A 19,553-nucleotide genomic window follows, 5' to 3' on the forward strand; every position below is an offset into this window, starting at 1 on the left:
GTGCTAAGCCTTCACTGGATTCTCAAAGCAGGCAGCACTGCCCTTTCCTTGTAATTTTCACCTACATATTTCCAAACCACTGCCTTTGGGTTGACTGTCACCAGAGGCAACACAGGCTTGTGAGACCTTTAGAATGATCCTAGGATCTTTTCCCTTTATGTGAAAAAGTTATTCCCTAAAGAGACTGTGTCAGCTCATCAAAACACTTGCATAAGTGTGCAAGTGAAAATCACAGAGCAGGAGAAAAGCACCACGGCATGAAATAATGTTGCAGAAAAATAAGGAAGACTTGGACAGAAGTCAATATGAGGATGGGCAGTAGACTGCCTAGGAGACCTAGCTTTGAAGGAATCTGACTGGGGTCTCACAGTTCTTTCACAGCCTGGTACAGATCTGTACATCACTCCTGTCCCAGAGCTCACTGAATATGCTATGAAGTGTTTTCTTGTCTTTTGTTACAGAACGTCTTCATGCTGAGCGCCTCCGTTTGTGGGAGAGGCACCTTCCACCCATAGTAAGGGCTATGAATGTGGGAGAAGGAAAAGATAAGGGGAAGGAGCATCGTGGTAGGTGAGCAGCTTTGAGCAGTAGATGTGAGGGACTGTCCATATAACTCTGAGGGCCTTTTATCCCATCTCACAAAGACTAGCACTCTCCTGCTGGGTAGGCAGCACAGAACAAGTCCTTGGAGAATCCCATGTTGGCTTCCTGATTCTCCTGTGTCTGCTTCCAAGTTACTTGCCTCTGTGAAACTCAAGGTAAACCCTCATTCGAGTATAGACTTGGGTCAGAGTGGCTGGAGAGCTGCACAGCAGGAGAGGATCTGGGAGTGTTGGTCGACAGCTGGCTGAACAAGAGCCAGAAGCCCAGGTGGCCAAAAAGACCAACAGCATCCTGGCTTACATCAAGAATAGTGTAGCCAGCAGGACCAGAGAAGTGATCATCCTGCTGTACTCAGTGCTGGTGAGGCCATACCTCGAACACTGTGTTCAGTTTTGGGCCCCTCACTACAAGAAAGGCACTGAGGTGCTGGAGTGTGTCCAAAGATGGGCAACAAAACTGGTGAAGGGACTGGAGTACAAACCTTATAAGGAGTACCTGAGGGAGCTGGGATCATTTAATCTCTAGGAGAGGACACTCAGGGGTGAGCTTGTTGCTCTCTACAACTACCAGAAAAGAAGTTGTAGTGAGGCGGGTGTTGGTATCTTATCCAAAATAGCTACCGAAAATAGGACAAGAAGAAATGGTCTCAAGTTGCAGCAAGGGGAAGTTCAGATTAGACATTAGGAAGAATTTCTACATGGAAAGTGTAGTCAAGCATTGCACAAAGCTACTCAGGGAAGTGGTGAAGGAACCACCCCTTCCATTGTTCAAGAAACATGTAGATGAGGCACTTAAGGACCTGGTTTAGTAGCCATGGTGTTGAAGGGCTTATGCTTGGACTTGGTGATCTTGAAGGTCTTTTCCAACCATAATGTTCTATGATTCTATGATTCTTCTCACACTCTTAGGAAGAAGTAAACAGGATGCTTTCTATATACTGACAGTAGGGCTAGAAGCCTAAGGCCATTAGGGAGGCTGAAGAAAAGTTTATGCTCTTATTAGGCCTTCGAAGGAGGAGATGTGTGTCTGTGAGGCTTGCCCCGCTATGGGAACTGTTCCCAGAGGCCAGTGAATATGTAGTGAGACAATATGAAACACAAAGGAGCTCTTTATTTGCCTGGACAGGATGTAGTCACGCAAGGCAAAGTGATACTCCAGCCATCCTGTTGCTAAAGACAAGGAGCAGCAGTTGTTCTCACATTAAGGTTGGTATGAAGGTATAAGGTTGGTGACCTTGGAGCCCTTTCCTTCATGTGAAACCTGTTTTTGTGGCTGGCACCTGCAGTGTGTTACTACAGCTTGGTCAAGGAGGTGGATAGGGAGGAGTGGTAAGAAAGAAATGGATGTCAGGAATGCAGTTGAAGGAGAGGAGTCCCTTGGATGAACACCTCCCCCAAGGAAGGTCTCTTTCTACTTGTGCAGTTCTCTTCCTTCCACCCTCAGCAGCAATAAGGAGCGAGTGCCATTTCCAGACAGACATTACCTACTTGGGGACATGTGCCTTCAAAATAGGCAGTCCTTCCTGGCAAAGGACAGTTTGTTTGGCACTCAGGAGAGCATTTCCGTATGGGCCAGGAGCGACTAAATACTGAAGGAGACAAAGAGTCAGAGCAAGGTCTTTTATTATTATTGTTTGTCTGAGAGTCTTTTTTTTTTTCATGTCTGAAAATGAGAATGCCATGCCTAGGAAATGGTGGGAGTACTTTATTGATACTCTTTTCCCTCTTTGGCACTGGTTGCCCAGCAATAATCAATTTTCCTAACCCAAACATTAATACTTCAGAAACACTGAGCAGTGTCTAATGCACTTGGCAGGACAGGGACTAACAGTGTGTCTTGGAGCCTGTCCATGTAGATGACTCCGCTGCTCTCCCTGGTGCATGGAGAGAAATCCTCAATGAAAGCACCCATAGCTTTCTCTGGGCATGTGGAGCATGCTGGTTATTTTGGTGAGGGGTAATTCCTGTTGCCACTGATATGACCAGAATCACTAGGGCATAATTGCTGCTTCTTTCAGATCTGCCTTCTGCTGCAGAAATAGGTGCTCAGCTTATGAGCAATGAGTGGAGATCCAGCTCTCCTTGTGCTCATACCACTCGTGTGTATTTGCAGTGTGATCCCAACCATTTCGGCAGTCACAGATGCAGAAGCAGAAGGTTCAAGGAGGCAGCTGTTTCAAACTAGACGATCAATTGCAGGGCCAGTGACTGAAGGCGATCAGGGGTCAGAAGAGGTAGGTGTTTCCTGATTGAGGTGCTTCTTGTGCCAGCCTGAATTGTGGAAAAACATCAGTCGAGGGGATCTGGCTCTACAAGACCCCTGCAAGATGTGTCCCTTTGAGACTTTTCTGCCCTTACGGCTTGCTTTCAAACATGCCAGTTGTGCTCTGTTTCTGCAATGCCTCTGTCACTGCTGTGTTCTCCATGAACAAAGCAGAAGATCCTCTTGGGCCCTGTTTCAGGAGAAAATGTCACTGCTGGGCCTTCCTGGGATTCAAGACAGAGAGTTTCTCTTCAGCATTGTGGTCTTTCAGGTGCCTGGTCAGAACAGGAAAAGGATACTCAGTCTTGCTAGGATTCTCTTAAGGGCAAAATGGGACTGTGAGGCCATCCTGAGAATGCAGTCAGAGGAGAGCATGAGAAATAACCTTTGCTCCTGGGAAAAAGCAGATTGTTTTTCAGGAAAAAAAAAAAAAAAAGACCAGCTGTGCCTATCCTTCCCCCTCCCTCCCTAACAGGATTGCCTTGCAGATTCCCTAGGTTTTGGTGGAATGCCTTCACCTGGGCTCTCCTCCATTGGCTTTTTCATTAGGCAAAAACGGATTTCTGGGTGGAGGCTCTTGATCCTTGCCCTTGCCCAGGGCTTTGCAGTGTTATTCCTCATTCTCCTGTGTTCCCCTGCAGCTGCTATTCTGCAGAAGGGAGGGGCGGCTGTGAGGAACAAAAAAGATTGCATTAGGATTTCAGAAAGGCTATAGCTTCTCTGAACAGTGGAAGCATTGGCAGCTCTTTTGAGTAAGAAGACCCTTTCTTGGCAGCATCTCACAAGTGTCCCTTGCCTTTGCAGATGAGGGATTCAGTTCTTTCAGGAACTGAAGCAGCTACTTCTCCGACATTTTCCGGCTCTGTCATTCCAATGTGAGTATGCTTGCTTGCTTCTTAGCCACCAGCTGATTAAGCGAGCATATTCTCACTACGTTACATTGCCAGGGTTTGTGATGACACTATGTAAGTGATTTGGGATTAACAGTTTCCAGTGGCTGGTAACCAGAGAACTCCAGTCTTGTTCTGGCTTTGTTTGGGTTCTCTGTGGTGGGGAGCTTGTGCAGAGCTCACTGCTATCTCCCAGAGGGCAGCAGGATTTGTTCCCTTGCTGGCCTGGGGGCTGGAGGCTGTTCTTTCCAGGTGCACTGACACGAGTGTGGTAGGGACTGCAGCGGAATATGGAGGGCAAGCGTGGAATTTCAAATGGGGGTGGAATGCTGGAGGAAAGGAGATTAGTTTAGCATCCCTTGACAGGAGTGTGGATTGTATCTTGGAGATCGTCTCCAGTGGCCGTTTGGGAAAGCTTAGAAGAAGCTTTGTCCCAGGAAGATGAAGGAAGACCTGGAGTAGCCGAGGAAGAAATCTTTTGCCCCACTAGACACTGGAGATCTGCTCTGAGTCACTCCACTCCCTAAGACAGTCCTGTAGGATTTAGCCTATTCTGCATATTCTGTTCTGGGAGGGGATGGTCTTCATAGTGTCTCTAACATGCGTCTGTGTACCCATAGTTAACATAACCTGCAAAGGAAAAGTGGAGTCCTGCCTTCAGAGTTGTGTCCTCCTGCTCTTTCTAGGAGCGAGATGGAGATGTCCTCCATGGAATCAAGTGTGAGAAGTCCACCTTGGAGTGCACTAAATCCTATCTGGGAAGAGGAGAGAGGAGAAGAGGATCCCAGTATCGAGAAAAGTAATGGAGCAACTGATTCTTGATGAGTTGATTCTTCTCCTCTCCTTCTTTGTGCCAGGTGTTGGAGCCAAGGCCCCAGTGCAGTGTATCAGTGCCATGGCATATGGCACTGCTGCTTAGCCAAGATGGGAAAGGTCAAGGGACTCCTCAGGGAGCAAGACCTCACAACAGTCCAGCCCTCCCAGTTGTAGATTTAAGCTTTCTCACTTGACTCCCACATGCCTTAGTGTATCCTGCAAACTGTTCTTCCGTTTGAAGAGGCTGTGAGGGAGAGAATCAAAGATGGGGACAATCCTTGGGAATCATCCATTCTGCACCAAGCAAAATGGTAATGGAAAGCACGACCTATTTCATTATATGAAAGCAAGATGATCAGAAATGTAGTAAAGGGTGCCAAGACTAAATTTTCAAAGCAAGCAGCACTGCCCTTTGCTTATGATTTTTCTGCTACACTTTTCCAAACCGCTGCCTTGGGTGACTATGTCATCAGAGGCAACACAGGCCTGTGAGACCTGTAGAAGGAACCCAGGACCTATTTCCATCATGTGAAAAATTTAATGCACAAAGAGATTCTGTTAGGTCACCAACACATCCCCATAAGTTCCCTTTTTCGTTGTGTGGGCAAGATAGAGCAGAAGAAAAGCACCATGGCAAGAAGTGATGTTGCAGAGAAAGTATGAGGACGGGCTATACACTGCCTTGGAGACCCAGCTTTTAAGGAATCTGATTCAGGCCTCCCAGTTCTATCACAGAGTGGAGCAGACTCCCAAGTCATTTCTCTTCCAATAATTACTGTGATTCTGCTCTCAAAAGTTTTCTTGACTCCTGCTTACAGGAAATGTTCGTGCCATCCGGCTCCTTCAGAGAGTGAAGCGTCAACCCATCGAATTTAATACTATTGATATAGTGGCAGAATTTGAGAAGAGATTCAGGCGGAAAGAGCTTCATGGCAGGTGAGACCCTTGGAGGAATGAATGAGGGAGAGCCTCTAGCCTTATCTCAAATGGAGGGAGATGTCTCCTTTGCACATAACATCCATAATTCCTCTCTGGCCTTTCCTGCCATGCCGCAATGACTAATGATCACTTGCTGAACGGTTTTCCTGTTGCCTTCCTGTTTCTCTTGCCTCTGATTTCAAGTTACTTGCCTCTGTGAAACCCAAGGCAAATCCTCATTCCAGAAGTGGAGGACCATCTTCTCATACCCTTTAGATGGAAGTAAACAGGATGTGTTTGTTTTTGTATGTTTGTTTTGTTTTGTTTTGCTGGGGCCCAAAGTTCATTTTATGGTGCTGAGGAAAACTTTGTGCTCTTGTAAGGCCTTATAAGGAGGAGAGGTGTGCCTATAAGGCTTGCCCCACCATAGGGGATATTGCCAGAGGCCAGTGAGTATGTAGTGAGACAGGATCTAACACAGGGGAGGTCTTTCTTTGCTTGGAAAAGATACAGTCTTGCAAGGCAAAGACTATCATTTCCTTCATATGAAACCTGTTCTTCTGACTAGCCCCTGCAGGGTATGGCTACCCTCTGTTGGCATATGCCTCTCTGTGCCCCTAGAGGAGTCCTGAAATCTCATCCAGTGATGAGGACATTGAGTCCAAAGTCAAATGTGTCTGTGCATGGGCTGGGAGAGGGAGTGAGAGAGAAGATCTATCTCTGCTGTGGCTGGATCCTTTCCCATGCACGTCTCCAGGGCCATTGAGTGGCAGTGAGCGTGGGGTGGAAATTCGGCTCTGCCTGTGCTCATACTACTCCTCCTGATGCATATTTACAGCGTGATCCCAGCTATCTCAGGAGTCTCTACTAAGGTGGAATCACAAGGTTCAAGGAGGCTATCCCTTGAAACTGGGCCATCAGCTGCGGGATCAGAACAGGTAGGAGCTCCTGACTGAGGTGCTTCTTGTGCCAGCCTGAATTACGGAAAAGCATCATCCTATGGGTAGTGGCTGTAGAATATCCCTTCTGATATACTACTTTGAGCCCAAACTGTCTTTGTCAGGGGCTTGCTTTCAAAGATGCTGGTTGTACTCAACTTTTGCAATGCACCTTTTGCTGCTGCATGTTGAGAGCTGCTGAGTGGATTTGGGAGTGGGGCACAGACCTTTGAGAGATTGTCTCGCAGATTCATCAGAGAACTAAAATCCAGTCAAGAGTTCCCAAAGGCTCAGCACGCGAAAGAAGGAAAGCAAAGATGACTGTTGAGAAGTCAGCTGAAGAAACGCCAAGTATTCAGGAAGTTGTGAAGTACCCCCTGGGAGAAGATAAAGATGTGACTGTGAACATTTACTTCTCCCGCATAGAGGATGAGATGAAAAGACAGGCTGAGCAACTGGAGACTCAACAGAAGGGGTATGCATGTGCCAGTTGCAGGAAAGGCCTGGGACTGCTGAGTAGTAAAGATCCACTGAGAGATCGCAGTCCCAGGTTCACTGTGTTGGATAGAGCATCCTGAGGCTCTTCACCACATGGAAGTGATCTGGGTTCCATCCTGACACTAAGCAATTCTATGCAGTCCCAAGCAAATGCCCAGCACTTCTTTGGAGATGGGGTGCTTTGGCAGCAAATGGGACCAGAGTGGAGATGCTGGGGAAGGAGAGGGGAGGAGAAGCAGGAGGGGACTGCATCATAGAGAGAGAGAGATGTCAGTGCTGCTACAGTCACATTTCACCATGAGGAACACAATGCTGGCGTTGAATCAGACTTCCCTTCCACCCAAGGGATAGCTCTTGTGTGCTCAGAACAGGCTTCAGCTGTGGGACTTTGAAATCCTGAATGTCCGAGCACAAAGGGACTCCTTTGGGTTTTGTCTGCACCTTTTCAAACCTCTCTATGAAGGCTGGAGATTAGAGACAGGATCACCCCTAGTTTTGGCCCCAGGCTGATGCACTGCAAAGGGGATCCTTTTTGGATACAGAGGCCTGCGTAACATTATGGTGAGCATGGAAACATCATCAGAAATCATAGAATAGAATAATAGAATCATAGAATGCTTAAAGTTGGAAGGGACCTCTAGAGGTCATCTAGTCCAACTCCTCTGCTCACGCAAGTATGTCCAAACATACATGGCTTGACATATTCTGCAGTACTTCTCTGCCATTCATCCTGCGCATAACACAGCCTCTTCCCTTCTCACTCCTTAGCTCTGGGAAACAGGGCAATGTTCGGAGACACAGGAAGAAGAAGACAGACTGATGCCTTCACACAAGAAGCTTTGTTCTCCTGAATTAAACTGAATCCTCCAAACGGTGTGAACCCTTCCTGGGTGGGGTATGAGGGAAATAATGAGAGTCCCAAGGTCAAGAAAGGAAAGCTCAAAAACAAGAAAGTTGGGGCAATGAGGGGCCATGGCAACAAATTCTGGCTGAGAACTAATGGTCTATGTGGTGCTAAGGAGAACCTGGCAATCTCTGCGGGCCCTAAGAGCACTAATAGATCTTAGTGACTCTGACCAGCCTCCCTCAGGGCCTGCATTCACCCCTGCCCACCGGCGCAGACCCTGTTTTGGCTCAGCCACTGCCTAAGCAATGTGGGAGGAGTGCAGGTCTCTAGCTCTGCCATGGGCCCCACTGATGTGGACTGCAACCCAGAGCCTGACTGCCCAGGCCACATCATATCTGCTTTGTTACCACAGACCTGCCTCTGTGTCACCTCTTTGCTTCTGGAAAACCCATTCTGTCCATCTCCAGGTCGGCTTTTCTTTCACTGACCATTGGTGAGGTGTTTCTCACCATGGGTCTCCAGTGTCTAGCCAGTTACCTATCTTTCCCCCTCCCATGCCAGTGCCCACTTGTTCAGGCCTCTGCTATTTACCCAGGCCTGTATTTCTCCACACTGCAACACTGGGTTAGAGCAGAAAATACCTCATCCAACAGAGAATTGCTGCTTGTCACTGCAACATTGCTCAGACGAGGGTGTTACCTCCCAGCACAGGGCAAATCTACTGCCAATGTGACTCCCCAGACCACACGCGGGGCACAGTGAGGTGCTTCCCAGCTGTGTGCGAGCAGTATCAGGGGAAAGACCAGCCTGGCCTGGTCCGCCTCTGGCTCATGGGAGTCCCCAGTCCCCCCCATCACTTTTCCTGATGATCCCATGAATCTGTGCTGGTGGCGGTGGCTGTGTCTCTGCCCTGGCTCCACTGCAAGGGGAAGGAACAGGCGCAGCAATGATGTGGGTGCTGCATGCTAGGTGCAGGAAGGATCCAGCTGCCCTGTGCCCTGCTGAGAGCCCTGCTCTGCCTGGAGCCCCTCTGGGCTTGGCCTGGCTATGTGGCACCACAGTGAGTAGGAGGTGTGGAGGCACCTCCTGGCAGTAGCCAGACCCAGGCTCTTCCTCTTGAGGCACAGCAGTTGTGGGAGAGCTGTGTCCTTCTGGAGTCAATTGCAGACCCTAAGAATACCGCCTAGAGATAGGATCCCCAGGGGAAGTGTGCTGTGGGCAAGTGGGAGCTGTGAGCAGCACAGTACCACACAGCCCCTCTGCATGGAGTAAGGTTGGTTTGTGTTTTGTCTGCAGGGAGACCAATGCCGGTGAGGGGTGGCTGCAGGATCAGCACGAAACACGTCTCGGGCTAAAAGCTGGACTGGGGCACACAAGCAGTTTTGAACTCTTGAGATTTACCTTCTGAAATGCCAGTTTGTGCTGACTTAGAGTTTGCATTTGTTCTTATTGTTCACCCCCACTACTCTCTATTTGACTTCGACAGCATAGTGACAGCAAATATTCCCTGTGCTCTATAAGAGGTGCAGTGAAGGATATCGGTTATGTTGTAAGAAGATTTTGTGCATCTAATACAAAAGGGAGAAAAAGCAGTAGTGATGATGATTGCTGATTTTGGGACCATAGCTGTGATAAAGGAATGATTTTGTTGATACTCTGTTTGATACCAGAGTATCCTCACAGAGTATCCTCCTATTCTGCAAGCCGATCCTCAACTATGGTCCTACAAGGATTTCTGGCTGACTTACAGGAATGTGCTTGAGCATCAGGCAAGTATTTTCAGGATCCCAAAGCAATGTTGTGGCTTGTTTTTTTTTTGCCATAAGTTCCAAGCCCTTGAAATATCACTCATTCTACTATACACATCTGGGAGAAGTGGTTGTCTGAGCCCAGTACCCTCTAACTAGGTTCTCTCTTGAGCTAATATTTCATTCATATGTATCAAATCATATTTTTAACATAGCAAATCAATATCTAGCTTACAAAAAATAACAATACAGTGGCTATTACCAGTACAAGCATAGAGTGTAACATTAGTTGCAGCACATTCATGACTTTTGGTGACCAAAAAGATGTTATACCAATGATGTTCTGTAGATTCTACTTTTGCTAATCAAATCAGTTTGTTATTATGTCATTTTTACTTCTCTTTCTTCTAAGCCTTTTCCAGTTTCAGACAGATGTTGAGTAACCTTCATATTTTGTTTAAGAAAGTTGATATTTATTATTGTTTTTCTCATTGTTTACACTTAAGGTGTACTTCTTGTGGGCCACTAATATATGATTGGCCTTACATGTTTGTAGTACCCATTTTACTTTACTGTTAAAACCATGACAGACTTCCCATCCAGTGTTATTATAAATAGTTCAAATTAGATGAACCATAGATTAGTGTAACATTATTGCCTGTTCTCAGTCATTGCTAGTCTCATGCTATAATAGATGGCATTCCTCCTATGACCGTAGTTCTAAAGATGGGTCTTGACTTATTTTCAATGCCTGAGTTGGTCCATGGACAACATGAAAAGGCAGAACCTGTTAAATCTATGTTCCCACAGTTACAAGGCACATTTTCCTACAAGATGAAATATTTAGGTCTTGGACAAAATCCAAGCCTCAGTTATGGTTAACTTACTCCCTTTACTGTCTACCACATCCCATGTTCCTTTTCCCTTGTAAAGCAACAGAGTCACCCAGATTGATCCTTGAGTATGATGATTAGGTGGTACTGGCCCATAAAGAATCACAGAAGGGTTGAGGTTGGAAGGGACCTCTAGAGATCACCTAGTCCAACCCCCCTGCTCAAGCAGGGATACCTATAGCACAGAGTTGCATCCAGGTGGGTTTTGAAGCTCTCCAGAGAAGGAGACTCCACAACGTCTCTGGGCAGCCTGTTCCAGGGCTCTGTTACTCTCACAGTAAAGAAGTTCCTCCTCATATGGAGATGGAACTTAGAATCATAGAATGCTTAAGGTTGGAAGGGACCTCTAGAAGTCGTCTAGTCCAACCCCCCTGCACACGCAGGGTCACCTAGAGCACGTGGCACAGGACTGCATCCAAGCGGGTTTTGAAGATCTCCAGAGAAGAAGATCTCCAAAAATAAAACTTGCTGTGTTTTAATTTATACCCATTACCCCTTGTCCTGTCACTGGCCACAGCTGAGAAGAGATTGGCCCTATCCTCTTTACATTCTCCCCTCAAGTATTTATAAAGATTGATCAGATCCCCACCTCAATCTTCCCTTCTCCAGGCTAAACAGGCCTAGCTCGTTTAGTCTTTCCCCATACGATAAATGCTCCAGTCCCTTAAACATCTTAGTCACGCTATGCTGGACCCTTTCTAGAAGTTCCACGTCCCTCTTGTGCTGGGGAGCCCAGAACTGCACCCAATACTCCAAGTGTGGCCTCACCAGAGCTGAGTAGAGGGGCAGGATCACTTCCCTTGACCTGCTGGCAACACTCCTCCTCATGCAAGCCAGAATCCCGTTGGCCTTCTTGGCTGCAGGGTCACACTGCTGGCTCATGGTTAACTTGTTATCAACCAGGACTCCGAAATCCCTCTCCACGGAGCTGTTTTCCAGCAGGTCAACCCCTAATCTGTACTGGTGTCCAGGACTATTCCTCCCCTTGTGCAGGACCCTGCACTTCTCCTTGTTGAACCTCATGAGGTTCCTCTCTGCCCAGCTCTAACCTGTCTAGGTCTCTCTGAATGACAGCACAGCCCTCTGGAATGTCAGCCACTCCACCCAGATTGGTATCATCTGCACTCTGACCCCTCATCAAGTCATTGATGAACAAGTTGAACAGCACTGGGTCCAATACTGATCCCTGGGGGACACCACTGGCCACAGACCTCCAGCTAGACTTGGCCCCATTTATTACGACCCTCTGAGCTCTGCCACCCAGCCAGTTCTCACTGTGGAAGAATGGCCTGAAACACGGGAAACTTAGAGAAAAACTAGGGCCTAACAGAAGCTTTGGCATTACAGAAGCTTGCTTGGGGTGATACACAGTTGCCACTTCCAGGATGGTTGGTACACATGGACTCTGCTTCTCCACGGTTCCCTAGGCAGCACAATCTGTCCTCCTTGCAGCTGCAAAGGGGAGTAACAGAGGCTGGAGCGGAGTGAAGACACCGCGGCCAAACTCTATTGTACTCCCTGTGCTGGGCTGCTGATAAGCCACACAGTAGCTGTCCAATGGGAGATATATGATAACATGTCCGGTGCTGAGTCAGGTGGCAGATCACTCCTTTTGGATGAACTTTGCTTGAACTTTGCTCATTAGAATGTCAAAAAACACCTCCATCCCAAAAGTTACCCGCCTCTGAGGTACAAGCACTCCTCACTGAGCATGTACTCTAGATTTTCGATTGATTGTACCTTTAAATGAAGGCGAGAAACTTTTTCACCAATCAATAATAATATTAAGTAAGCCTACAGTCACTCAAGCTCCACCTGAATGTAAAGAAATTATAAAAGGTGAACTCAGGAGGAAGAAGTGGGAGGGAAGAAACCATCGTAACTCTTATGTCAGTCCTGAAGGGACTGAGGAAAGCCATAGCAGAGTACAGATATTGGACTACAGAGGAACAGACTTTGGTTTCTTCAGTGAACTGGTGGGGAAGTCCATGAGAAGCAGCTCAGAAGGATATAGGAGACCAGGAAAGCACATCTTTTAAGGACAGCAACCGACAAGAATGGTCCATCCTGATACACATTTTTCAGCTTGGCTGAAGAGGGACTCACACCTGAGCTCCAGAGTAATAAGGCAGCGTATGGAAGCGGGGAAGGAGGGAGAGGACACAGCAGGAATTTAGAAATATTGTCTGGCAACAAAGGCATGGTGTTAGATAGGACAGTGCTCCTCTAGGATTGACAATGAAAGGGGTTGTTAAGGGAATTAAATCTTTGAAAGGTTGTGGAGGCTGTGCAAGATCCCAGTGACTGAAAAAAGGCAATTGTAACATCCATCTTCTAAAAAGGCCAACAGGATAATTCAGTGAGCTACAAGTAGTTGAGCCTCATTTTGGTGGGGAATGTGACATGAAGAGAATCCGCTCACATCACATTTCGGATTGCATCAACTGATTGCAAAGATTAAATCACTTGAACAGGCAAAAACAGTGTACATTTGAAAACCCCACTGTCTATATTGCAAGGTATCAAAAAATACAGTAATCTTGCTCCACTGAGTGAGTAGTAAGGTGACATGCTAGAAGCTGATGAGAAGTTTAATGCAGCTCATGGGAGCAGCCGCAAAGGTGTTTTAGTGATAGCCTAAGGTATAAGGCCCACAGACTTCAGAATTTTTTATTTGCATCTTCATTTTTGTTTTAATTTTATTCACACTACATTTTCAGAAGAATGTTCCACATCCCCCATTTTAAATGGAATTGAAAATATAATGGAATCATAGAATTAAAGAATGCTTAAGGTTGGAAGGGACCTCTAGAGATCATCTAGTCCAACCCCCTGCACATGCAGGGTCACCTAGAGCACGTGGCACAGGACTGTGTCCAAGCGGGTTTGAAGACCTCCAGAGAAGGAGGCTCCATGCAAAAAAAAAAAAAAATCCCTATGGATCCTCTTGTCCCTCTAGCTAAGCAGTCCATGTTTTGGGCTCAGAGATGACATCTTGAGACGGCCACAGGCCATTTGAACTTAAACATCTACACTCAAAAGAAAGTAGGCTTGTGAGAGTATCTTTGAAACAGGTGGGGGACACCATTCCCACTGCACAAATCCTGGCTAATCCCAAGAATTTTTCTCTGAGCTGTGGTCCCCAGCACCCCTCACAACTCCACACTACTGCTCCCCAAAGTTGGCAGACCCAGAGCTGGTCTCCTCCTCACTGCCCCATGCCCCTGTGGAACTCCTCAGCTCTCTGTAAGAACCACCAGGGGCATAGCCCAGTTCCACAGGGAGCAGCCCCTGTCTTGCTGAGCCTGTGCCCTGCCAGGTGCAATGGAAAGGCTACCAAGTCCAGGAGCTGCCATGTGCAGGGGTCTGGGACAGAAAGGGTCAAAGAACACAGCCTTGCCCTGGGACAGCAGGATGCTGCCTGCAGGCTCTGGAGGCCTGGCCATCCTCAGGGTCCCCCACCAGCGCCAGTGCCGGCACCAGCACAGTATGCCGGGCTGCCTTCCCCCACACTACACATGACCCCACGGGTGAAGGGGCAGCTAGGATCTGTGTGAGTCTAGTGCGGGAGAGCCCACCTCTGGCAGGGCATCAGCCAGAACCAGGGGGGTTGCATTGCTCCAGAACATGGGGCCAGGCTGCATCAAAGCCTTGCAACGTCCGCACTGCCCACTCCCAGAGCCCAGTCTCCCATCCCTGTGTCCTTCTGGGACACTTATGTGAGGACTGCTGGTGACCATGTTCCCTCTTTGGAGTATCATGTGGCAAGATAAGGAAGCTTGCAGTTTTACTGTTTTTGGTCAGATGAAGCCCAAGCTTGCAGCTTTGGAAAGCCTTGCTACTTCCTGAGTCTTTGGAATTCTACTGACTGCCATGGGGAAAGTTATCCTCTCCCTCCTTAAAGGCTTTCTGTCAAATTTGGACCTTCACTGCATCTTCCCATCTCAGACCCTAATCCATTCTGATCCCTCTTAGACATGGGTAGTTAGGGCCTTCTAGGCCAGTGCCAGGACCATGGCTGCTGTTTCCCATGGTGAGGTCCCTTTTGCCTACCTAGGGCATGATAGGTCAGTTTTGGTCATGTGGTTGGTATTTGTGGTATTGGGTCACTATTCCATAAGTGCATGATAGGCCTGTGATAGATGCATGGCTACTTTATCTGGTTGTGAGGTTACTTCTGCCTCACAGCAGAATAGGCAGCTGCTAGCCCTTTGAGGTTACTTTGAGGCACCTCAGTGAAGATGCCTTGGCTGAGACAGGAGCTCATGGTGTCCATCTGGAGTGCAAAAAATGGGAGCAAAAATGAGGTGAAAGCAGAGACTGGCAACAATGGAGAAATGCAAGAACTCTGGGCATGCAGGGATGATGTCTGGAAGAGCAATACTCAAATGGATTTGAGACTTGCAAGGGAGGTCAAGGACAACAAGCGCTTCCTCAACTGAATGAGTCAGATGAACTGTAAAATACAGGTACCTTGCTGAATGGCGTGGCTGAGTTAATGGTAGCAAAGCAGGTAAGGCTGAGCTCCTGTGTGCTGTCTTTGCCTCAGTCTTCAGAGTAAGGTCTCTGGGCCTCTGTGCTTAAGGAGAGGGTTCAAGGAGGAGAAGAGCAAGCAGCAGTGGAGGAGGATGCAGTCAGGGTATTCGATCCAAGTGGGCAGGCTCTTGGGTGCCCTGGATTACCTCACAACAGCTGCCCACCTGCCCTCCTGCCGCTAGCTTCTCACACTGCTGAGAGAGGAGTGAGCTCCCAGGCAAAGCAGCAGCATGTCCTCTTTTCCTTCTCTCCCTCTTTTCTCTTCCAAGTCTGTCACCTCAGATGGGGGAATGTCCTGATACCCTTGATGACATCACAGCGCCTGCCTGCCCACTTGCCTGATTGCTGTTGGCCTATGAAGCTGCTGTGATAAACATGACCTCAGAGTTGTCAGGGCCCTGGCAGCATTAAGAGGCCTCAAAGTCCCTGATGAGCCCCACCTGGGGCTTCCACCCATCCACTGCCATGGCCTCAAGACTCCACTCCATCTCAGCCCGGGGTCTACACTCCCAGCCTGAGCTATGTCAGAGAGTGACAGTCTTCCTGTCAGCCAGAGCCATGCCCATGTCTGACGGTAGGCACCAGTGATGTAGACTGTGACCTGTGGACTGGCTTTTTGTCATGGCCTTGGGATGTGCTGGCTGCAGGAGGCATTTGGTCAAGAGGAGAGAGTTTGATCCCATGAGCATGAGGGGGGTGGTTCAAGACAGTGGCTGGGAGTATCATAAAAGCTTTCCAAAAGGTCTGGGCAGTGGTAAGGTCCCAGTTTTGTCCCAGGCCTTGCCAGTGGCAAACATTATGAAGCACCCATGTGCTCTTCTCTGGGTATCAAGAGGGAGAAAACCAGCATAGCAGCATCTCTCTGGGACCCGCATCCACTTCTTGCTGAAAGGGCACAAGACAGGCAAGAAATGCAGTGGTTTCCTGGGGTCCAGCAGAGAGGGTAAGAGCTGTCTGCAGAACTCACTTCACAGCAGCTCCAGATGAGTGGCTGGCTCTCAGTTTTTGCTCTCCAAATTTACCTTCCTTTGCCTTGCACAGCATCACAGAACAGTTGAGGTTTGAAGAGTCCTCTGGAGATCATTTAGGCCAAACTCTTGCTTGAACAGGATCACCTAAAGCACCGTGCCCAAGACTCTGTCCACATAGCTTGGAATGTCTCCAAGGATATCCAAGAATATCTCCATAACCTCTCTAGGCAACCTGTTCTAATGCTCTGTTACCCTCACGGTCAAGAAATCTTGCCTTATATTAAGACAAAACTTCCTGAATTAACATCTGTGCTGGTAATTTCCTGGACATTGAATACTCCCTCTGTCATAGCTCACAGCACAAATGTCTTGGTTCTGTGCACTTGCCTTATCCCTACTTACTCACCTACCAGATTGTCCCGGCCAGCCCAGTTGCAGCAACTTGCAGCCCTACATCTTTGCACAGTGGGAAAAGCCCTACTCATGCAACACCACAGGCTGCTAGGGTCCTCATGCCTCTTATGCCAACTGTTGCTACTGCTGGACTCTGATCCACCATCAGGAGTTCAGATACAACCACGAGGCAATACATCCCGCTCTGTCTCCAGTCTCAGCCTCTCTCCAGCCAACAAATCAGGCTAAGGATTGATCATAGACTGGACTGAGAGCACTGTCCTCTCCCCTCAGATTGTTCTCAGTGTAGATGAAGGGCTGATCCTGCTACGAGGGTCTCTGGCAGAGCTATCTGCACAAATCCTGACAGTGGAAAAGAGCAGCCCCTGTGAGCAGGGGAGGTGCAGGGAGGTTCTCAACACATCAAGGGGCTGGTGAAGATACAGCCACAAGATGCTTTGGAAGAGGATTTGGGATTCCTTTGCAGCTGATCATGCTTCCCTTTCCAATTGTAATACCTGTTGCTCCACTGTGCTCCCACCTGTGGCTGTTCTGGGGCAGCTCTGCTTTCAGGACAGTCCCTGAGGCCAGCCACATCCCCAGCCCCAGGAAAGGGGATGCTGCCCTTTGCCCATCTCCAGATGCTGGTGGGCAGAGCGGTGCAGGGGAAGGCCTGGTGCCTGGGTGAGCCCACAATCAGCTCTAACTGTTCCTGTGGCCCCTTCATCACACACCTTGGGGCTCAATCAGAGTTATGGGTACCTTGTCGGGGATTGCGGCGGGTCTGCCGGTGGGCTCGGGGACTGGCGCCCCCGGAGGCGGCCATGACCTCTGCGGGGCGGAGCGCATGCCCGGAGCCCTACGCAGACCGCCCCCTCTCTCGGGGCGGGTACATAAGATGGCGGCAGGCAGCTGGCGGTGGCGGCCGGGCCTCCCCCCACGGCAGCCCGGCGGTACCAGCGCCAGGGGCAGCGGCTGGCCAGGGGCAGCGGCTGGCCAGAGGCAGCGGCTGGCCAGAGGCAGGGGCTGGCCAGGGCAGCAACCATCTACTGCATGACCGAGGCAGAGCTGGTGGACGTGGCACTGGAGGTTCTGGCCGAGGTCAGAAGCTGCAGCGCGAGGAAGCGCAGGAGAAGACCTGCAGCACAGCCAGCATAGAGGAGCGCAGCAACTGCGACAGTACCTCACCTCAAGGATATGGTAGGGATATGTCCTAGGATTTTGCAAGGGGATGTAGCTCAGTGGAAGGGTGGCTGCATACAGGAGGTCCTGGGTTCAATCCCCAGCATCTCCATGGTGGGAGGCTTTTTTCCCTGAATCTCCAGCCCCCTCTCTGCACTCAGTGCTCCTCTTCTGACATTGCAGACTTGTCCCCTGACAGGATTTCCTCTGGAAATGTAACCTCTCATATGGGAAGAGCCCAGCCACATCATCAGAGAGCCTAGCTTGCCCACCTGAAATGACATCTTTCTGTCACTGCTGTTACAACAAGTGTTACTGACTAGCCAGCCGTAGGAGTTGTGAAGTCCTCAGACACAACGAGTGCATCTCAGGATCTCTCTCCTCTCGAGAGAGACGACAGCCCTGTGAGACATGTGGGTGTAATGTGTAAAGATGAAAGGACTGGATGGTGGCAGGGAGGCTATCTTAGCTGCAGCAGCAGGACTGCCCTGGACAGGCAGACAGGTACATCAGACACATCAGGGACACTAGACCCTGGGAGGTGAGAGCTCAACAGGAGGGAAGACGGGAGGCAGGTGGAGGTGACCACTAGGACATAGCTAGTGAATAGTTCCCATCCCAGCAGCTCCACACAGAAGCAGGAGAGTGGGCACTGGGGTCATGGCAAGAAGTGGGAACCAATTCAGCAGCCACGGATGTGGGACTGGGGGCTGGTGATGGAGAGGCAGGTAAAAGCACCATGGCAGCAGATGCCTGGGCCAGTGGCTTTCTCAATGCTCTCCTGCACACTGGGAACACATATTCCCTACCCCTCCGCCAAGGCAATGTGGTGGAGTAGTTCTGTGAGATCCCCCAGATCCTCAAGCTCTCCTGATCACATTCCTACCTCAGGAAAGTTGGGTTTCTTGTGGTTAGTGTCTGTTTAGTCTTTGGGTGTTTCCTTTTCATTGTGCTGTCCTACGTGCAGAACTTCACTGCTGTGCTGAGGATCCCCTCTGAGGAGGGCCAGCGCAAAGGCTGGCCTCCATGTGCCTCCCGCACCTGGACGTGGTCTCCTTCTTTGTCAGCATTGCAATATTTGCCTACCTGAATCCCCCCTCCATGTCTTCCCTAGCTCTGGATTTGGTGGTGGCTCTCCTGTACTCAGTGGTGCCTCCAGCAGTGAACCCCCTCATGTACATCATGAGGAATAAGGAGCACAAGATGCCCTGAGGAAACTCATCCAATTGTTATAATGTCAGCAATATCTGTACTGGGGGTCTTGGTATCAAGGATATGTGTTGTTTTTTTATTTATTTCTTACTTTTGTTGTGTTACATTGTTGTAAAAGAAAATAAATTTTCTGGTTCATGCTATTTGACCTCAACAGTCTATCACATGAATCTGACTCCTAGGCATGTTTAATTCCAACTGAGTCAGTTTCCCACCATGACAAGCAGAAGTTGCTGGAGGGGCTGCAGGCCCAGGGCTCTCAGGATGTGCTGGGCACCAGGGTGGGCATAGAAGGACTGCAGGCAGGCAGGGAGGAGATCTGCTGGGCACAAGAGCAAGGGAGACCTCATTATGGGGCCTCCTGCCCCTTGTCAGGGAGCTTCTGCCCTGTCCTTGCTCCTGCCCTGACTGATGTTGTAGACATGGCTGAGCTGGGTGTGAGGGGACAAGCTGGTCTTGCCATTGTTCTGCAGAGATGACTTCCCATCTCCAGCCTGGCCTTTTCCTCTCCCTTGGGATAGGGAGACCTGCAGGAGGATGGAGCTGGCCAGGGACAGCCCCACAGCTGGCTGAGAACTCAGTTGTGTCACAGTACAAATGGGATTCCCATTAACCTGTCTTTACAACACGCTCATTGCCACCACACTGAGCATTCCCAGCTGCCAGAAAGGAATACATTGAAAAGAGCTCCAGACCCCTTTTTATTTCTTTGTTACATTTCATTTTTTATATCTTGTGTTGAGCTTAGCCACGTCCAATCTCTCCCTACCCAACACACCCTGGTCTGGCTCACTCAGGGAGACATTCACTCTCTTTTGATTAATATGGTCAAAGGCATTTGTGCAA

At 49.0% G+C, this 19,553-nt stretch overlaps 1 protein-coding gene across 1 annotated transcript in view; it reads left to right on the forward strand.

Moving 5' to 3' along the window:
* LOC148593791 (coiled-coil domain-containing protein 81-like) overlaps nt 1-18,707 on the forward strand; it is a 37,410-nt gene extending 18,703 nt beyond the window's left edge. The window contains exons 7-8 of the mRNA XM_088529481.1: nt 5,390-5,507; nt 18,563-18,707. Of these exons, the coding sequence (XP_088385607.1) occupies nt 5,390-5,507; nt 18,563-18,707 (263 nt within the window). The remainder of the gene's footprint in view (nt 1-5,389; nt 5,508-18,562) is intronic.
* The last annotated feature ends 846 nt before the right edge of the window (nt 18,708-19,553 follow it).

Source organism: Tinamus guttatus, unplaced genomic scaffold, assembly GCF_059628265.1.
Source record: "Tinamus guttatus ecotype Peru unplaced genomic scaffold, ASM5962826v1 Tinamus_guttatus_pri_ptg000332l, whole genome shotgun sequence".
Classification (NCBI taxonomy): Eukaryota; Metazoa; Chordata; class Aves; order Tinamiformes; family Tinamidae; genus Tinamus; species Tinamus guttatus.